The sequence below is a fragment of the Lepidochelys kempii genome, chromosome 10 (assembly GCF_965140285.1).
Source record: "Lepidochelys kempii isolate rLepKem1 chromosome 10, rLepKem1.hap1, whole genome shotgun sequence".
Classification (NCBI taxonomy): Eukaryota; Metazoa; Chordata; order Testudines; family Cheloniidae; genus Lepidochelys; species Lepidochelys kempii.
In genome coordinates this window covers 30,440,099-30,456,703 of record NC_136389.1, presented here as the reverse complement: position 1 = coordinate 30,456,703, position 16,605 = coordinate 30,440,099, and the positions used below count along the sequence as shown (strand labels likewise).

General features: G+C 47.8%; 1 protein-coding gene across 10 annotated transcripts in view; it reads right to left on the bottom strand.

Annotated features, from left to right (window-relative positions):
- The window catches only part of ROGDI (rogdi atypical leucine zipper), a 51,986-nt gene extending 45,009 nt beyond the window's left edge, over positions 1-6,977 (bottom strand). For all 10 annotated transcript variants that reach the window (XR_012161165.1, XR_012161164.2, XM_073362586.2 and 7 more), the window contains exon 1: positions 6,864-6,977. Coding sequence is in view for 8 of the 10 variants with exons in the window: in XM_073362586.2 (XP_073218687.1) it covers positions 6,864-6,905 (42 nt within the window). In the remaining 2 variants the exon portion in view is untranslated. The remainder of the gene's footprint in view (positions 1-6,863) is intronic.
- Between the last annotated feature and the right edge of the window lie 9,628 nt (positions 6,978-16,605).

Below are 16,605 nucleotides of genomic sequence, written 5' to 3'. Positions count from 1 at the left end.
TTGGTTGGTTATTTTGTCACCTAAAACACAGTTCCAGCCTAACTGTGTTTGGAATACTTCTACGAATTTGTTAAAAATCTACAGCTCAGAATAGGCACCTTTGTTTAGAAGTCTCAAATCTCAATATGTAGAATTTGGGGCAATTTGCTCATCCACGCATGAATTTACACTAAGTGGCATATGGCACCTGCAGTGTCACAGACTGACACATCCAAAGGGACTTACACAGCAGCAGTTTGTTTTGCTCAGTTTCCTAGAGTACCCTGGACCTTTTTCTGAAACAGTTAAAACCACATCATAAACACATCCCTCTGTCCAAGGCCATTTTCCATGATAGTACAACCCTTTATTAAGGAGGAGGTGGGAGAAAAAGACCAGGATGTGTACAGGCTCTAGTACTTCCTTTGTTTTTTTTCTTGAGCTTTTCAAATACTTCTGGGGAGCTACTTATGGCACCCACATAAGTTCTAGTCTTTCTTGAATTCCTGGACATCAGATCTCAGATATTATACATGTCATATGAGACGATAAGAAATAACACACAAAAAACACACATCCGAAGTTCTCTGGCTTTGTTTGATATAACCCAAGTGCTACTATTTGGGGGTTTCCTGTGAGTCCTGCAGAACCTGATTCACTGCCCTAACCAAAATTAATATGAAGAATTATGATTGGGGATTGACAGAAGGGAGTATAAATCAAACAAGCCTGATCAGAGAAGAAAAGCTGAGGGGCTGGGGATGGCTGGGATTCTCAGACAGGGTGGGATATGTTTATATCAGTAAGGAAAGCTACCTTATTGAGGTCAGAATATGTAGGGATAAAGTGAGACAGGCTAAAAGTCAAGTAGAGTTGGACCTTGCAAAGGGAATTAAAACCAATAGTAAAAGGTTCTATAGTCATATAAATAGGAAGAAAACAAAGAAAGAAGAAGTGGGACTGCTAAAAACTGAGGATGGAGTGGAGGTCAAGGATAATCTAGGCATGGCCCAATATCTAAACAAATACTTTGCCTCAGTCTTTAATAAGACTAAAGAGGATCTTAGGGATAATGGTAGCATGATAAATGGGAATGAGGATATGGAGGTAGACATCACCATATCTGAGGTAGAAGCGAAACTCAAACAGCTTAATGGGGCTAAATCGGGGGGCCCAGATAATCTTCATCCAAGAATATTAAAAGAATTGGCACAAGAAATTGCAAGCCCATTAGCAAGAATTTTTAATGAATCTGTAAATTCAGGGGTTGTACCATATGATTGGAGAATTGCTAACATAGTTCCTATTTTTAAGAAAGGGAAAAAAAGTGATCCAAGTAATTATAGGCCTGTTAGTTTGACATCTGTAGTATGCAAGGTCTTGGAAAAAATTTTGAAGGAGAAGGTAGTTAAGGACATTGAAGTCAATGGTAAATGGGACAAAATACAACATGGTTTTACAAAAGGTAGATCGTGCCAAACCAACCTGATTTCCTTCTTTGAGAGAGTAACAGATTTTTTAGATAAAGGAAACGCAGTGGATCTAATTTATTTAGATTTTAGTAAGGCGTTTGATACTGTGCCACATGGGGAATTATTAGTTAAATTGGATAAGATGGGCATCAATAGGAAAATTGAAAGGTGGATAGGGAATTGGTTAAAGGGGAGACTACAACGGGTCCTACTGAAAGGTGAACTGTCAAGTTGGAGGGAGGTTACCAGTGGAGTTCCTCAAGGATCAGTTTTGGGACCAATCTTATTTAATCTTTTTATTACTGACCTGGGCACAAAAAGTGGGAGTGTGCTAATAAAGTTTGCAGATGATACAAAGCTGGGAGGTATTGCTAATTTAGAGAAGGACAGGGATACCCTACAGGAGGATCTGGATGACCTTGTAAACTGGAGTAATAGGAATAGGATGAAATTTAATAGTGAGAAGTGTAAGGTCATGCATTTAGGGATTAATAACAAGAATTTTAGTTATAAGCTAGGGACGCATCAACTAGAAGTAACGGAGGAGGAAAAGGACCTTGGAGTATTGGTTGATCATAGGTTGACTATGAGCTGCCAATGTGATATGGCTGTGAAAAAAGCTAATGTCGTCTTGGGATGCATCAGGAGAGGTATTTCCAGTAGGGATAAGGAGGTTTTAGTACCGTTATATAAGGCACTGGTGAGATCTCACCTGGAAACCTGTGTGCAGTTCTGGTCTCCCATGTTTAAGAAGGATGAATTCAAACTGGAACAGGTACAGAGAAGGGCTACTAGGATGATCCGAGGAATGGAAAACTTGTCTTATGAAAGGAGACTCAGGGAGCTTGGCTTGTTTAGCCTAACTAAAAGAAGGTTGAGGGGAGATATGATTGCTCTCTATAAATATATCAGAGGGATAAATACCAGAGAGGGAGAGGAATTATTTAAACTCCATACCAATGTGGACACAAGAACAAATGGATATAAACTGGCCACTAGGAAATTTAGATTAGAAATTAGACGAAGGTTTCTAACCATCAGAGGAGTGAAGTTTTGGAATAGCCTTCCGAGGGAAGTAGTGGGGGCAAAAGATCTATCTTGCTTTAAGATTAAACTCGATAAGTTTATGGAGGAGATGGTATGATGGGATAACATGGTTTTGGTAATTAAATATTCATGGTAAATAGGCCCAATGGCCTGTGATGGGTTTTTAGATGGGGTAAGATCCAAGTTACCCGGGAAAGAATTTTCTGTAGTATCTGGCTGATGAATCTTGCCCATATGCTCAGGGTTTAGCTGATCGCCATATTTGGGGTCGGGAAGGAATTTTCCTCCAGGGCAGATTGGAAGGCCCTGGAGGTTTTTCGCCTTCCTCTGTAGCATGGGGCACGGGTCACTTGCTGGAGGATTCTCTGCTCCTTGAGGTCTTCAAACTACAATTTGAGGACTTCAATAGCACAGATATAGGTGTGAGGTCTTTTTTAGGAGTGGTGGGTGAAATTCTGTGGCCTGCATTGTGCAGGAGGTCAGACTAGATGATCATAATGGTCCCTTCTGACCTAAATATCTATGAATCTATGAATCTATGAATATTCCTGCAGGTCTTGGTTGGTTGGTTATTTTGTTACATCGGCCTGATCTACACTACACAGTTAGGTCAATTTAAGGCAGCTTACATTGACCTAATTATGTCAGCTTACACACTACAGCAGTGGTTCTCAACCCGCAGCTCACATGAGGACCAATTAGCACACAGCTGCGGCCCAGCTCAGCTGTGTGCTAAAGGTCATGGGCTCCCGGCTGCCGCATGGCTCCGCACGGCGGGGGTCGGGGTCCTGGCTGCTCCCTGGCTCCGCACGGCGGGGGTCGGGGTCCTGGCTGCTCCCTGGCTCCGCACGGCGGGGGTCGGGGTCCTGGCTGCTCCCTGGCTCCGCACGGCGGGGGTCGGGGTCCTGGCTGCTCCCTGGCTCCGCACGGCGGGGGTCGGGGTCCCTGCCCCACACCCAGCTCTCCGCTCTGTGCCGGGGTTCTCCGTGTGAAAATCGCTGAACATAGGGGTTTGTGGGGGGGAGGGGGACTGTGGTTCTCAACTTTTGGCCCAACTAACACTTTGCGGCCCATAATGATAAATAGGTTGAGAACCACTGCACTACAGCCTTGTCCCACCAATGTAAGTGCCTTACTACACTGACATAACTTCATCTCCATGAGAGGCATAGGGCTTATGTTGGTGTAGTTAGGGTGACACAATGTCTGTGCAGACACTGCATTACTTACATTGACTGTTGGCTGTCTTATCAATTTCAGGGATCCATGCTGGAACTATGAAACTGACAAGAAAGCTGGGCAGCTAGTGCCCCGCTGCCCCCTGCTGGGAACAGGGAGGCAAGAAGCCTGGGTGGCTACAAGGCTCTTCGAGGGGAGGTGTGTGGAGCTGAGAGCCCGGGCTCTCAGCCCCTGCCTACTGCCCCTCTTCAGTGGGTGACAGCGCTCCTGGTGAGGACATACACCACCGACAGAAGGAGGGCAGTGTGGACATCAGCAGTAATTCCTGCAGTGATCGTAAGTCGACCTAATGTAGGTCGACTTAAGTCTATAGTGTAGACATGCCTTTAGCCTAGGGTTGTTTTAACTGCTATTCCACCTACTGATTACAATAGGGTCTCAATTAGAACACAATTTCAGGCACATTTGTTAATTAAGTTCTTGATGGACAAACCCATGCATATCTTGGTCATAAAAATGTCCTTTAGTACCGATGTTTAATTTCAGTTATCCAAGGCCAAAGGCCTTTTAGGTACCTTAGAAATCGCTAAAAATTATCAGAGATGGCATCTGTAAAATTTCCTCCAGCCAGCGAGTTACAATCCTGACCCGAAAACAACACAAGTAAAATGCTACAGAGTCACAAACCTTGATTTACAGAGGATGTACTAGTGAGTAAGGACATTCCAGGGCTGAAAGCCTGACAAGAATCCGCTTCCCAACCTCAAGATCTTATCTTGGGGAAAGACCAGTAGCTCCAATTTACTGATCTTAATGGTCTTCACAGGACACATGGCAGCAGACAATTCCTAAGGGGCACTGACCCTATATCAATTAAGGCTTTCAATACTAAGAACAAGAGACTAATACACTGGACAAGTGGGCAGTGCCCCGCAAGCAGTAGGAGGACCAAGGAAAGCGTGCCCTGAAAGAAGAGGTCAGGGATGAGAAATGCCTGTTGGCTGCTAGGCAAACTTCAGCTTCCCTGCTTAGTTCACAGTCAGCAATGACCCTATGCCATGAACCTCATTAATACAACCTAAATAGAACTATTATAAGGTGGGGGTATAACTGGTTGGAAAATCATTCCCAGAGAGTAATCATCAGTGGTTCACAGTCATGCTGGAAGGGCATAACAAGTGTGGTCCTGAAGGGATTGGTTTTGGGTCTGGTTCTGTTCAATATCTTCATCAATGATTTAAATAATGGCATAGAGAGTACACTTACAAAGTCTGTGGATGATACCAAGCTGGGAGGGGTTGCAAGTGCTTTGGAGGATAGGATTAAAATTCAAAATGATCTGGACAAACTGGAGAAATGGTTTGAAGTAAACAGGATGAAATTCAATAAGGACAAATGCAAAGTACTCCACTTAGGAAGCAACAATCAGTTGCACACATACAAAATAGGAAATGACTGTCTTGGAAGGAGTACTGCAGAAAGAGATCTGGGGGTCATAATGGATCACAAGCTAAATATGAGTCAACAGTGTAATGCTGTTGCAAAAAAAGCAAACATCATACTGGGATATATTAGCAGGAGTGTTGTAAGCAAGACATGAGAAGTCATTCTTCTGCTCTACTCAGCGCTGATTAGGCCCCTCAACTGGAGTATTGTGTACAGTTCTGGGCGCCACATTTCAGGAAGGATGTGGACAAATTGGAGAAAGTCCATAGAAGAGCGACAAAAATGATTAAAGGTCAAAAAAACATCACCTATGAGAGAAGATTGAAAAAACTGGGTTTGTTTCATCTGGAGAAAAGAAGATTGAGAAGGGGACATAACAGTTTTCAAGTACATAAAAGGTTGTTACAAGGAGGAGGGAGAAAAACTGTTCTTCTTAACCTCTGAGGATAGGACAAGAAGCAATGGGTTTATATTGCAGCAAGGGCAGTTTAGGTTGGACATTAGGAAAAACTTCCAGGGCTTAACCACCCTGACAGTTAGGAAGAAATTGCCTAGGGAGGCTGTGGAATCTCCATCATTGGGGATTTTTAAGAGCAGGTTGGACAAACCCTGTCAGGGATGGTCTAGATCAGGGGTCTCAAACACACGGCCCACGGGGTTATTTTCTACAGCCCACCAACTCCCCGCAGTCCCCCCAGCATTTACCTAGAGCAGCTCCGGCCCGGTGCACACCGGGGACAGGGCAGGCTCCCTCCCTGCCTGCCTTGCCCCAGCACCGCTCCGGGAAGCGGCCAGGACCTGGGGGGAGGCACAGGGGTCTGTGTGTTGCCCTGGCCACCCCTCCAGGTACCTCCCCCGAAGCTCCCAGGCCAATGGGAGCTTCAGGGGAGGTACCTGGAGGAGAGGCCAGGGCAACACACAAACCCCTGTGCACCTCCCCCACCAGGTCCTGGCCTCCTCCCTAGAGGGCGCGGGGGCAGGGCAGGCAGGCAGGGAGCCTGCCCCGCCCCTGGTGCGCCACCCCCCGAACCCCTCCTGCAGCCGAACCCCCTGCCCTGAGCCCCCTGCCTCACCCTGCACCCCTCCTGCACCCCAACCCCCTGAGCCCCCGCCGCACCACGCACACCTCCTGAACGCCAACTCCCTGTCCTGAGCCCCCTGCTGCACCCTGCACCCCACCTGTACCCTCTGGGGGCAGGGAGGGGGCCTCACAGAAAGGGTGGAGTAGGGGCGGGGCCGGGGCAGCGGGTGGTCAGTGGTACAGCCCTCAGGCCAATGTACTAGTCCTCATGCGGCCCCCGTTGGTCAATTGAGTTTGAGACCCCGGGTCTAGATAATACCTAGTCCTGCCGTGAGTGCAGGGGACGGGACTAGATGACCTCTGGAGACCCTTCCAGGCCTATGGGGCACCTGGCCAGGGCAGGGGCAGCCACCACCCAGGCGAGACGCTGCATCTCCAGATCGGCCGGGCTGATGCTGTCTGCGATGGCGGAGAGGGGCGGGCTGCTGCGCTGGGGGCACTGCCCGGCGGGGGAGAACCGGCCCCAGGGCAGGCAGGCCCCGGGCAGCCCTTCGCCCTCCCCCACGCCGGGCAGCGCCTCTCTCCGGGACACCTGGGGGAAGGATCCCCACCCCCAGAGGAGGGCCTCGGGGCTGGCCCCAACCCCCGGCTGGCGAGATGCAGGGGCGGGCCCAGGCCCTTGGCAGGGGGGCAGAGGAGGGGGAGGGTCCCGGACTCACCAGCACTGCCCGCTCCGCCGCGCTCGCCATCGCGGCCGCCATGCCCCAGCTCTCCGCTCCTCCTCAGCACAGGCCGGGGCCGCCGGCTCCGCTTCGTGCCCGCCCCCCTCACTCCTGACTGGCTAGGCTCCGGCACCACCAGCCTTGGGATTGGTTACTGTCCTCCCCAGGCCCCGCCCAACTCCGACCCCTCCCACCGCGGCTCGGCCTCTACTCTGCCTAGCAACGCGGCCCAGGGAGCTGGTGAGTGGCTGGAATTATCTCCGTCCTCCCAGAGCTGAGGGCAAAGATGCACGGGACTGGGGATGACGCCACAAGGCCTGGAGTGACATCACAATGTATGGGCAGATGGGGCGGGGCCTAAGACTGAATGGTGGTGGAGTGGCCGGGATCCAGCAGAGGAGGCTGGCTGCAGGGATGTGCAGCCGAGCCATGCAGTGACTGAGAGCCCATCACATAATGAACCAACAAGCAGCTGGTAATTTACCTGTATTGGAGCAAGTCTAACCCAGCTCTCACCGCCGCATGAAAATGGGATCGCGACCCACAGTTTAGAGCAGTGGTCTCCAAACTTTTTTGATCACGCACCCCTATCAGTGAAAAGAAAAGGAGGACTTGTGGCACCTTAGAAACTAACCAATTTATTTGAGCATGAGCTTTCGTGAGCTACAGCTCACTTCAAATCCGATGAAGTGAGCTGTAGCTCACGAAAGCTCATGCTCAAATAAATTGGTTAGTCTCTAAGGTGCCACAAGTCCTCCTTTTCTTTTTGCGAATACAGACTAACACGGCTGTTACTCTGAAACCCTATCAGTGAAAAATTTTTGAGCATGCCTGGGGCCGGTTTTCAATATATGTATATATATCAATTATATACATGTACTACTGTACTAATATTTGTAAATTATAAAACATACACAAAAATAGAAATTAAAAAACAATGAGATAAAGATGAAAAAAACCAATATTTTTAAAATAAATTATTTTATTTGCTCTCACTAAAAAATTAATATTTTTAGTGAGAGCAATGTGATCGAATGTGCTTTATTATTTTTGAAAATCTTGGTTTAACACTTTGATACAGCGGGCGCTCAGGGTGGGGTGCGGGGTCTGGGAGGGAGTTAGGGTGTGGGGGGGCGCTCAGGGTGAGGATGCGGGAAGAGGCTCAGGGCTGGGGCAGGCAGGAGGCGCAGAGCACTTACCTGGGGCAGCTCCTGTTTGGTGCAGGGGGGATGCAGGTTGCTCTGCGCAGCGCAGCACCACCCCCATGGCCACGATTCTGGGAGTCGTGATTCTGGGAGCAGCTTCCCCCGCGGCAGGCAGGGCCACCCGGAACGCAGGGGCTTTCGGGGCTTCAGGGCCTTGGGCTAAGGGCGCCTTGGGCTAAGGGGGCCCCGGGCCCTGGCCTGCAGCTCTAAAGCCCCTCTCGGAATGCGGCCCTGCGCGCACACGCCAGAGGACTCAGGGGGAGCAGGGGCGGCCAGCGAGAAGCGGCGCTTTCCCCTTCAAAGCGCCGCTTCTCTCCGGCTGGCTTTGAAGGGGAAAGCGCCGCTTCTTTCCGGCCGCTGGCTGCACAGCTGCCCCTGCTCCTCCACAGGCCAGAGGACTCAGGGCTGCCCCCCCACCCCCGCCTCCGGCGGTGCTCCTCCTGCCGCGCCCCCCAATCGATCGTCTTCCCCCCATGCACGCACCCCACTTTGGAGACCACTGCTTTAGAGCAACCTTTCCCGATGAGCGTACCCATTTCAGGAGTCTGATTTATCTTGCCTGCCATATCCTCCCAGTTTCACCTCACTTAAAACCTACTTGCTTACAAAATCAGACATAAAAATACAAAAGCGTCACAACACACTATTCCTGAAAAGTTGCTTACTTTCTCATTTTTACCATATTATAAAATACATCAAATGAAAATAGCTATTGTACTTACATTTCAGTGTATAGTATATAGAGCTGTATAAACAAGTTGTATGTAACAAATGTTAGTTTGTACCGACATCGGTAGTGCTTTTTATGTAGACAGTTGTAAAACTAGGCAAATATCTAGAGGAGTTGATGTAGCCCCTGAAAGAACTCTGTCCCCCTTGGGGTATGCGTACCCCTGGTTGAAAACCACTTGCTTTAGAGCATTTATTTTGTTCTTTAAAATCAGAGAGGTAAACAAGGGCTATTACCGGAGCAATCCTGCAACAGCTTCTGGTTACAACTGACCCTGGCCAGATTCAAACCCATGATGTACAAATGAAAAGGGCTGCTTGTCACATTATCGATCTCCTAAGCCATGCTGTTAGCTACTGTACATTTTCTTAAGAGGGGCAGGGCAAATCTAATTCCCTCAAATAGCACAGCTCTTACCCCGCTTCCAGGATGCGTTATTGTTTTCTTCTTGCACTGGCTTTTGTTCCAGCTGCAACGGGGGATAACCTCATCCTGCAGAGCTGATCTCCCCTGCTTCGGGACTGGGAAAGGGGGTGAAGAGATTTGTTCAAAAGAGATTTCTTCCAGCAGGCCTAGATACATATTAATTTAGAAGCAAAGTGGAATGCCTGGAGTGAGTGTTTACATGCCAATACTCAGAGCTGGCCATCTACAGAAAAGAATATCAAATAAGTTATTCAATGACTATCGTTATGGAGCTAATCTAATACCACAAAATGTAGTTTAAATGAATTATTCAGTGAAAACAAGCATAACATTCAGAAAACACGTTCAGAACAGATTATTTGGCCAAGTTTGTTTAGAATACTCTCTCAGCCTCTTGCATAACATTCCTGGTGTCAGCTTCCGAAACAACTGAAAAGTTTTGGGGTGAGTTTACAGAAGCAGTCAGTTCTCTGCTGCATGCTATTAAAAAAAAAAAAAGTTGGCCTAGCTTTATTTTGGATGCCACCTCTAGCTATTAGTACATCACTGGAAAAGAGAGGGGAAAAAAGCTCAGGTTTGAAGATATGAAATGAGCCAGGTTGTTACTGCTTGAGTGTTTTGGAAGGGACTCATTGCAACTGCTTGCTCAGTTTTGTGGATTAATTTCCTCTCCATTAGATACTAGCAAAGAAGTTTGCTTTCATTACTCTGTTTTGTCTTGGACTTTCACTAAGAAGTTGAGGATACATCTGCAAAGAAAGAGATTCCAAGAGGCTGAGAGAGGTTTTCTTTAGTTAGTGAAATGGTGACTGTGTTTGACACTGTAACAAGACCAGGACACACCAACTCTAAGCGGCACTAGACCCTGCCAAAATAACATGCAAAATCTGCAGACATAAGTCCATTGCTACGCACAACACACATTTCAAGATCCGTGGATCCTACACATGCCTATCACAACATGTGGCGTACCTCATCCAGTGCACTTAATGCCTCAACAACTATGTGGATGAAACCAGATAATCACAAGGCTCATACAGGAAAACGATAAAAGACAAAAACACGCTGTCACCTGTGAGTGAACACTTTTCACAAAGAGATCGCTCTATATCTGACCTATCAGTCCTCATCCTCAAAGGAAATCTGCATAACACTTTCAAAAGACGAGTCTGGGAGCTTAAATTCATAACTTTTCTAGACACTAAAGCCATGTCTCTACTAGCAAGCTTACAGTGGCACAGCTGTACTGATGTAGCTGTGCCTCTGTAAGATTGCTCATGTAGCCCCTTGACGCTGACGGGAGAGATCTCTCGTCGACATAATTAAACCACCTCCACCGAGTGGTGGTAGCTATGTCGGCGGGAGAGCATCTCCCAGCGACATTGGGCTGTCCACATCAGTGCTTCTGTCGGTGTAACTTATGTCGGTTAGGGGTGTATTTTTTTACACCCTTGACAGACAACAGTTTTGCCAGCAAAAGTGCTAGTGTAGAGAAAGCCTAAGTACCTTTCCCAGACCTGAGGAAGAGCTCTGTGTAGCTCAGAAGCGTGTCTCTCTCACCAGCAGAAGTGGTCCAGTAAAAGATATTACCGACCCACCTTGTCTCATTATATTGATATTTAACATGCCAGATATTTGGGCATTTAAAGGAGGAGTATAATAATAGATTGGGCTGCACAATATGTGCTAGAAGAGTGCATTAGTACCCCTTCCCACAGCTCCACCTTCTTCTGGGCTTAATATCCCTTGTCTTGTTCTGTGGGGGAGGGGGACTTCATAGTTTTTCCTCAGGCAGCCTCTCCCCTCCAATCTCAGGTCCTTAGTTCTCACCTTATATAGACACCATTACATTTAAAAAGAGCCTTGTGTGAATGCAGAAGTGTAATGAACTAGTTACAGGCAGAACATCTTCCAGGCATGAGCAAGATTTGTTAGAATGAACCTTCCTCTACCATCTTCTATATCCTGAACTCTCCAGTTAAGAACTTTGATCCTTGAAACTGTTTTCTTTCTGAATTTACAAAACCAATAAATAAGATTGAACCCATCAGCCTTCATTGACCTAAGATGCACACCCATCCCTGCAGAGAACTAATATCCTTTCTAACTTCATCACTGAAGCTTTTACAGTCAGAATTAGTGTTACTGCAGAGCTCCATCATACGGGGTCTGCACTTTCTTGGGATTCCTACCAGGCAGAGAGAAGTTTTAAAGCTTAATTCAGGCTAGTGTTTGAACTGCGGTATGAGTACGTGAAGGGCGGGGTGTGTGTGTTGGGGATAAGTTCCTAATGTGCATGGATACCAAACTGCATTATCTTCCCTTGGGAAAGTTTCTAAAACCGAACTGAAAAGCAGTTTCTTAGAGATGATTAAAAGTGAAGAAATTTTAAGAGGTCTGGATTGTCTTGTCACTAGCTGCCGTTTACCATTTTTCATTTCTCCCAGCTTCCATGGTAACAGAAGTGAAATCCATTTCACCTGATTTGCAGCCACTTGCACATTCTGGCTCTCATTGTTGCACTGTTTAGGCTTCAAACATTGCAGGAGAACATTGTTTAAAAGCAACTGTTGGCACTGGACTGTTTTTTATTAGTATTGGCAGCACTGTTGCTTGGGCAGCACAGGACATGGCTTGCTAAGTCTGCCTGTTTATTGGTCTTATAACCAAGCAAGGCTGAACGTTCTGAGAAATGCCATCACACAACTATTTTGTCTGACTTGCTGCCATCACTACTAGCTGAAAGGTAGCATCTCAGAAGTGTAAGTAGCTCCTGTTTTATAGTACAGTTAAGTACAGGACTATAAAACCCTATAGAAATCTTACTGCCCGGTTGCTGTAGGACATACCATAGAACTAATAAGAATCCTCAAGCATGGACAGTACTAGAAGCTCCTAAGGAAGTTAAGTCCGTTTGATCTCATGCATCAAGTTTGAAAATTTAAATTAACTCACGCTTATGGAGGGCTTTCTACCCTTGAAACGCTACAGCGGCGCCACTGTAGCGCTTCATTGTAGACATTACCTACGCCCATAGAAGGGGTTCTCCCATCAACAAAGGTAATCCACCTCCCCGAGAGGCCGTAGCTAGGTTGACAGAAGTATTCTTCCATTGATCTAGCACTGTCTACCCAGGGACTTAGGTTGGCTTAACTGCACTGCTCAGGGGCGTGCATTTTTCACAACCTACAACCTAGTTAAGTAGACCTAATTTTCTAATGTAGACCAGGCCTCAGACTTGGATTTACATGGCAACAAAAGTGTTCTAACATGGGACACACTCACTGCTCATGCAGATGGTCAGAGACAGGATGTGAAATGCTGCTCCATCCATTCCCCCTGCTCTTCCGACAGTATTATAATGGTGATAAAGCCTCCTAATCGAATTAGATATTGTCAGAAGCTCTCTAGAGATCTTGTAAGTTTAGAAGAGTGTTGATTGTGTTTCTGTGAGCTGCTTTAGTACTGGCCTCAGGGACTTCAGCACACAAACCACAGTGGCTGCTGTTTCAGCAGGGGCCATTTCACCAGAGTGGTAAACACACAGCAGTTTGAGAGCAGAGAACTTAATGCATTAGGGTTGCTTTCAAGGTTGGCTGCTTCTCTGCCCTGAAGAAGCTCATGTTGTCTGATGTCAGGAACATTAAGCAAACGGGAGCGTGATAAGGCTGTGAAGTCTTTAAAGTAAACTTATCAAATAAATTTTTGGTGCGAGATTTAGTGCTGGTGAGAGGGACCAGACGGACAGCTCTTTCTCTTCCTTACCATCCAAGCAACTTGGGACCCTGAATTAACTACAGCCTTATTTAGCCAAAGAACAGGTACAACATGGTCATCAGCAATACAAGATTCTCCATACTGCCAATCTCAACCCTGAGCTGGGGGCATCGTCTCCGGGCAAAAAAGAAAAGTAGTTCTGACTCCATGAGCCATTCAATCTTTGGCTTCACTGCCAAGCCTGCTATCAAGGATCCCAGCTAGTGTCACGTCTGGTGGTAGTTTTAAGATGTTGGGTCTCATCCATCAGAAACTGCAATTCATTTTGATGAGCCACCCGTTGCAGTCATCAGCCTGCATTTGAGGTGAAAGGCTCAGCATGTGCCATTACCAATTCCTTAAGCGATCTATGTAAGCCCTGGTCTACACTAGGACTTTAGGTCAAATTTAGCAGCATTAAATTGATGTAAACTTGCACCCGTCCACACGATGAAGCCCTTTATTTCGACTTAAAGGGCTCTTAAAATCGATTTCCTTACTCCACCCGACAAGTGGATTAGCGCTTAAATCGGCCTTGCTGGCTCGAATTTGGGGTACTGTGGACACAATTCGACGGTATTGGCCTCCGGGAGCTATCCCAGAGCACTCCATTGTGACCGCTCTGGACAGCACTCTCAACTCAGATGCACTGGCCAGGTAGACAGGAAAAGAACCGCGAACTTTTGAATCTCATTTCCTGTTTGGCCAGCATGGCAAGCTGCAGGTGACCATGCAGAGCTCATCTGCAGAGGTGACCATAATGGAGTCCCAGAATTGCAAAAGAGCTCCAGCATGGACCGAACGGGAGGTACGGGATTTGATCGCTGTATGGGGAGAGGAATCCGTGCTATCAGAACTCCGTTCCAGTTTTCGAAATGCCAAAACCTTTGTCAAAATCTCCCAGGGCATGAAGGACAGAGGCCATAACAGGGACCCGAAGCAGTGCCACGTGAAACTGAAGGAGCTGAGGCAAGCCTACCAGAAAACCAGAGAGGCGAACGGCCGCTCCAGGTCAGAGCCCCAAACATACCACTTCTATGATGAGCTGCATGCCATTTTAGGGGGTTCAGCCACCACTACCCCAGCTGTGTTGTTTGACTCCTTCAATGGAGATGGAGGCAATACGGAAGCAGGTTTTGGGGACGAAGAAGAAGAAGAAGATGATGAGGTTGTAGATAGCTCACAGCAAGCAAGCGGAGAAACTGGTTTTCCCGACAGCCAGGAACTGTTTCTCACCCTGGACCTGGAGCCAGTACCCCCCGAACCCACCCAAGGCTGCCTCCTGGACCCAGCAGGCGGAGAAGGGACCTCCGGTGAGTGTACCTTTTAAAATACTATTTCTGGGGAGGGCAGCCTTATTGCGTCCTTCATGGTAGGACACTTTACCACTCCAGGCCAGTAACACGTACTCGGGAATCATTGTAGAACAAAGCATTGCAGTGTATGTTTGCTGGCATTCAAACAACATCCGTTCTTTATCTCTCTGTGTTATCCTCAGGAGAGTGAGATATAATTCATGGTCACCTGGTTGAAATAGAGTGCTTTTCTTCAGGGGACACTCAGAGGAGCCCACTCCTGCTGAGCTGTTAGCCTGTGGCTAAACAGAAGTGTTCCCCGCTGTTAGCCACAGGGAGGGCGGAGGGTTGAGGGGGTAGCCACGCGATGGGGGGAGGCAAAATGCGACCTTGTAACGAAAGCACATGTGCTATGTATGTAATGTTAACAGCAAGGTTTACCCTGAAAGAGTGTAGCCACTGTTTTATAAAATGTGTCTTTTTAAATACCGCTGTCCCTTTTTTTTCCTCCACCAGCTGCATGTGTTTCAATGATCACAGGATCTTCTCCTTCCCAGAGGCTAGTGAAGCTTAGAAAGAAAAAAAAAAACACACTTGAGATGAAATGTTCTCTGAGCTCATGCTGTCCTCCCACACTGACAGAGCACAGACGAATGCGTGAAGGCAAATAATGTCAGAGTGCAGGAAAGCACAAAATGACCGGGAGGAGAGGTGGCGGGCTGAAGAGAGTAAGTGGCGGGCTGAAGACAGGGCTGAAGCTCAAATGTGGCGGCAGCACGATGAGAGGAGGCAGGATTCAATGCTGAGGCTGCTGGAGGACCAAACCAGTATGCTCCAGTGTATGGTTGAGCTGCAGCAAAGGCAGCTGGAGCACAGACTGCCACTACAGCCCCTGTGTAACCAACTGCCCTCCTCCTCAAGTTCCATAGCCTCCTCACCCAGACGCCCAAGAATGCGGTGGGGGGGCCACCGGCCAGCCAGCCACTCCACCACGGAGGATTGCCCAAAAAAAAGAAGGCTGGCATTCAATAAATTTTAAAGTTGTAAACTTTTAAAGTGCTGTGTGGCATTTTCCTTCCCTCCTCCACCACCCCTCCTGGGCTACCTTGGTAGTCATCCCCCTATTTATGTGATGAATGAATAAAGAATGCATGAATGTGAAACAACAATGACTTTATTGCCTCTGCAAGCGGTGATCGAAGGGAGGAGGGGAGGGTGGTTAGCTTACAGGGAAGTAGAGTGAACCAAGGGGAGGGGGGTTTCATCAAGGAGAAACAAACAGAACTTTCACACCATAGCCTGGCCAGTCATGAAACTGATTTTCAAAGCTTCTCTGATGCGTACCGCGCCCTCCTGTGCTCTTCTAACTGCCCTGGTGTCTGGCTGCGCATAACCAGCGGCCAGGCGATTTGCCTCAACCTCCCACCCAGCCATAAACGTCTCCCCCTTACTCTCACAGATATTGTGGAGCACACAGCAAGCAGTAATAACAGTGGGAATATTGGTTTCGCTGAGGTCTAAGCAAGTCAGTAAACTGCGCCAGCGCGCCTTTAAACGTCCAAATGCACATTCTACCACCATTCTGCACTTGCTCAGCCTGTAGCTGAACAGCTCCTGACTACTGTCCAGGCTGCCTGTGTACGGCTTCATGAGCCATGGCATTAAGGGGTAGGCTGGGTCCCCAAGGATAACTATAGGCATTTCAACATCCCCAACAGTTATTTTCTGGTCTGGGAATAAAGTCCCTTCCTGCAGCTTTTGAAACAGACCAGAGTTTCTGAAGATGCGAGTGTCGTGTACCTTTCCCGGCCATCCCACGTTGATGTTGGTGAAACGTCCCTTGTGATCCACCAGAGCTTGCAGCACTATTGAAAAGTACCCCTTGCGGTTTATGTACTCGGCGGCTTGGTGCTCCGGTGCCAAGATAGGGATATGGGTTCCGTCTATGGCCCCATCACAGTTAGGGAATCCCATTGCAGCAAAGCCATCCACTATGACCTGCACATTTCCCAGGGTCACTACCCTTGATATCAGCAGATCTTTGATTGCATGGGCTACTTGCATCACAGCAGCCCCAACAGTAGATTTGCCCACTCCAAATTGATTCCCAACTGACCGGTAGCTGTCTGGCATTGCAAGCTTCCACAGGGCTATTGCCACTCGCTTCTCAACTGTGAGGGCTGCTCTCATCTTGGTATTCATGTGCCTCAGGGCAGGGGAAAGCAAGTCACAAAGTTTCATGAAAGTGCCCTTATGCATGCGAAAGTTTTGCAGCCACTGGGAATTGTCCCAGACCTGCAACACTGTGCGGTCCCACCAGTCTGTGC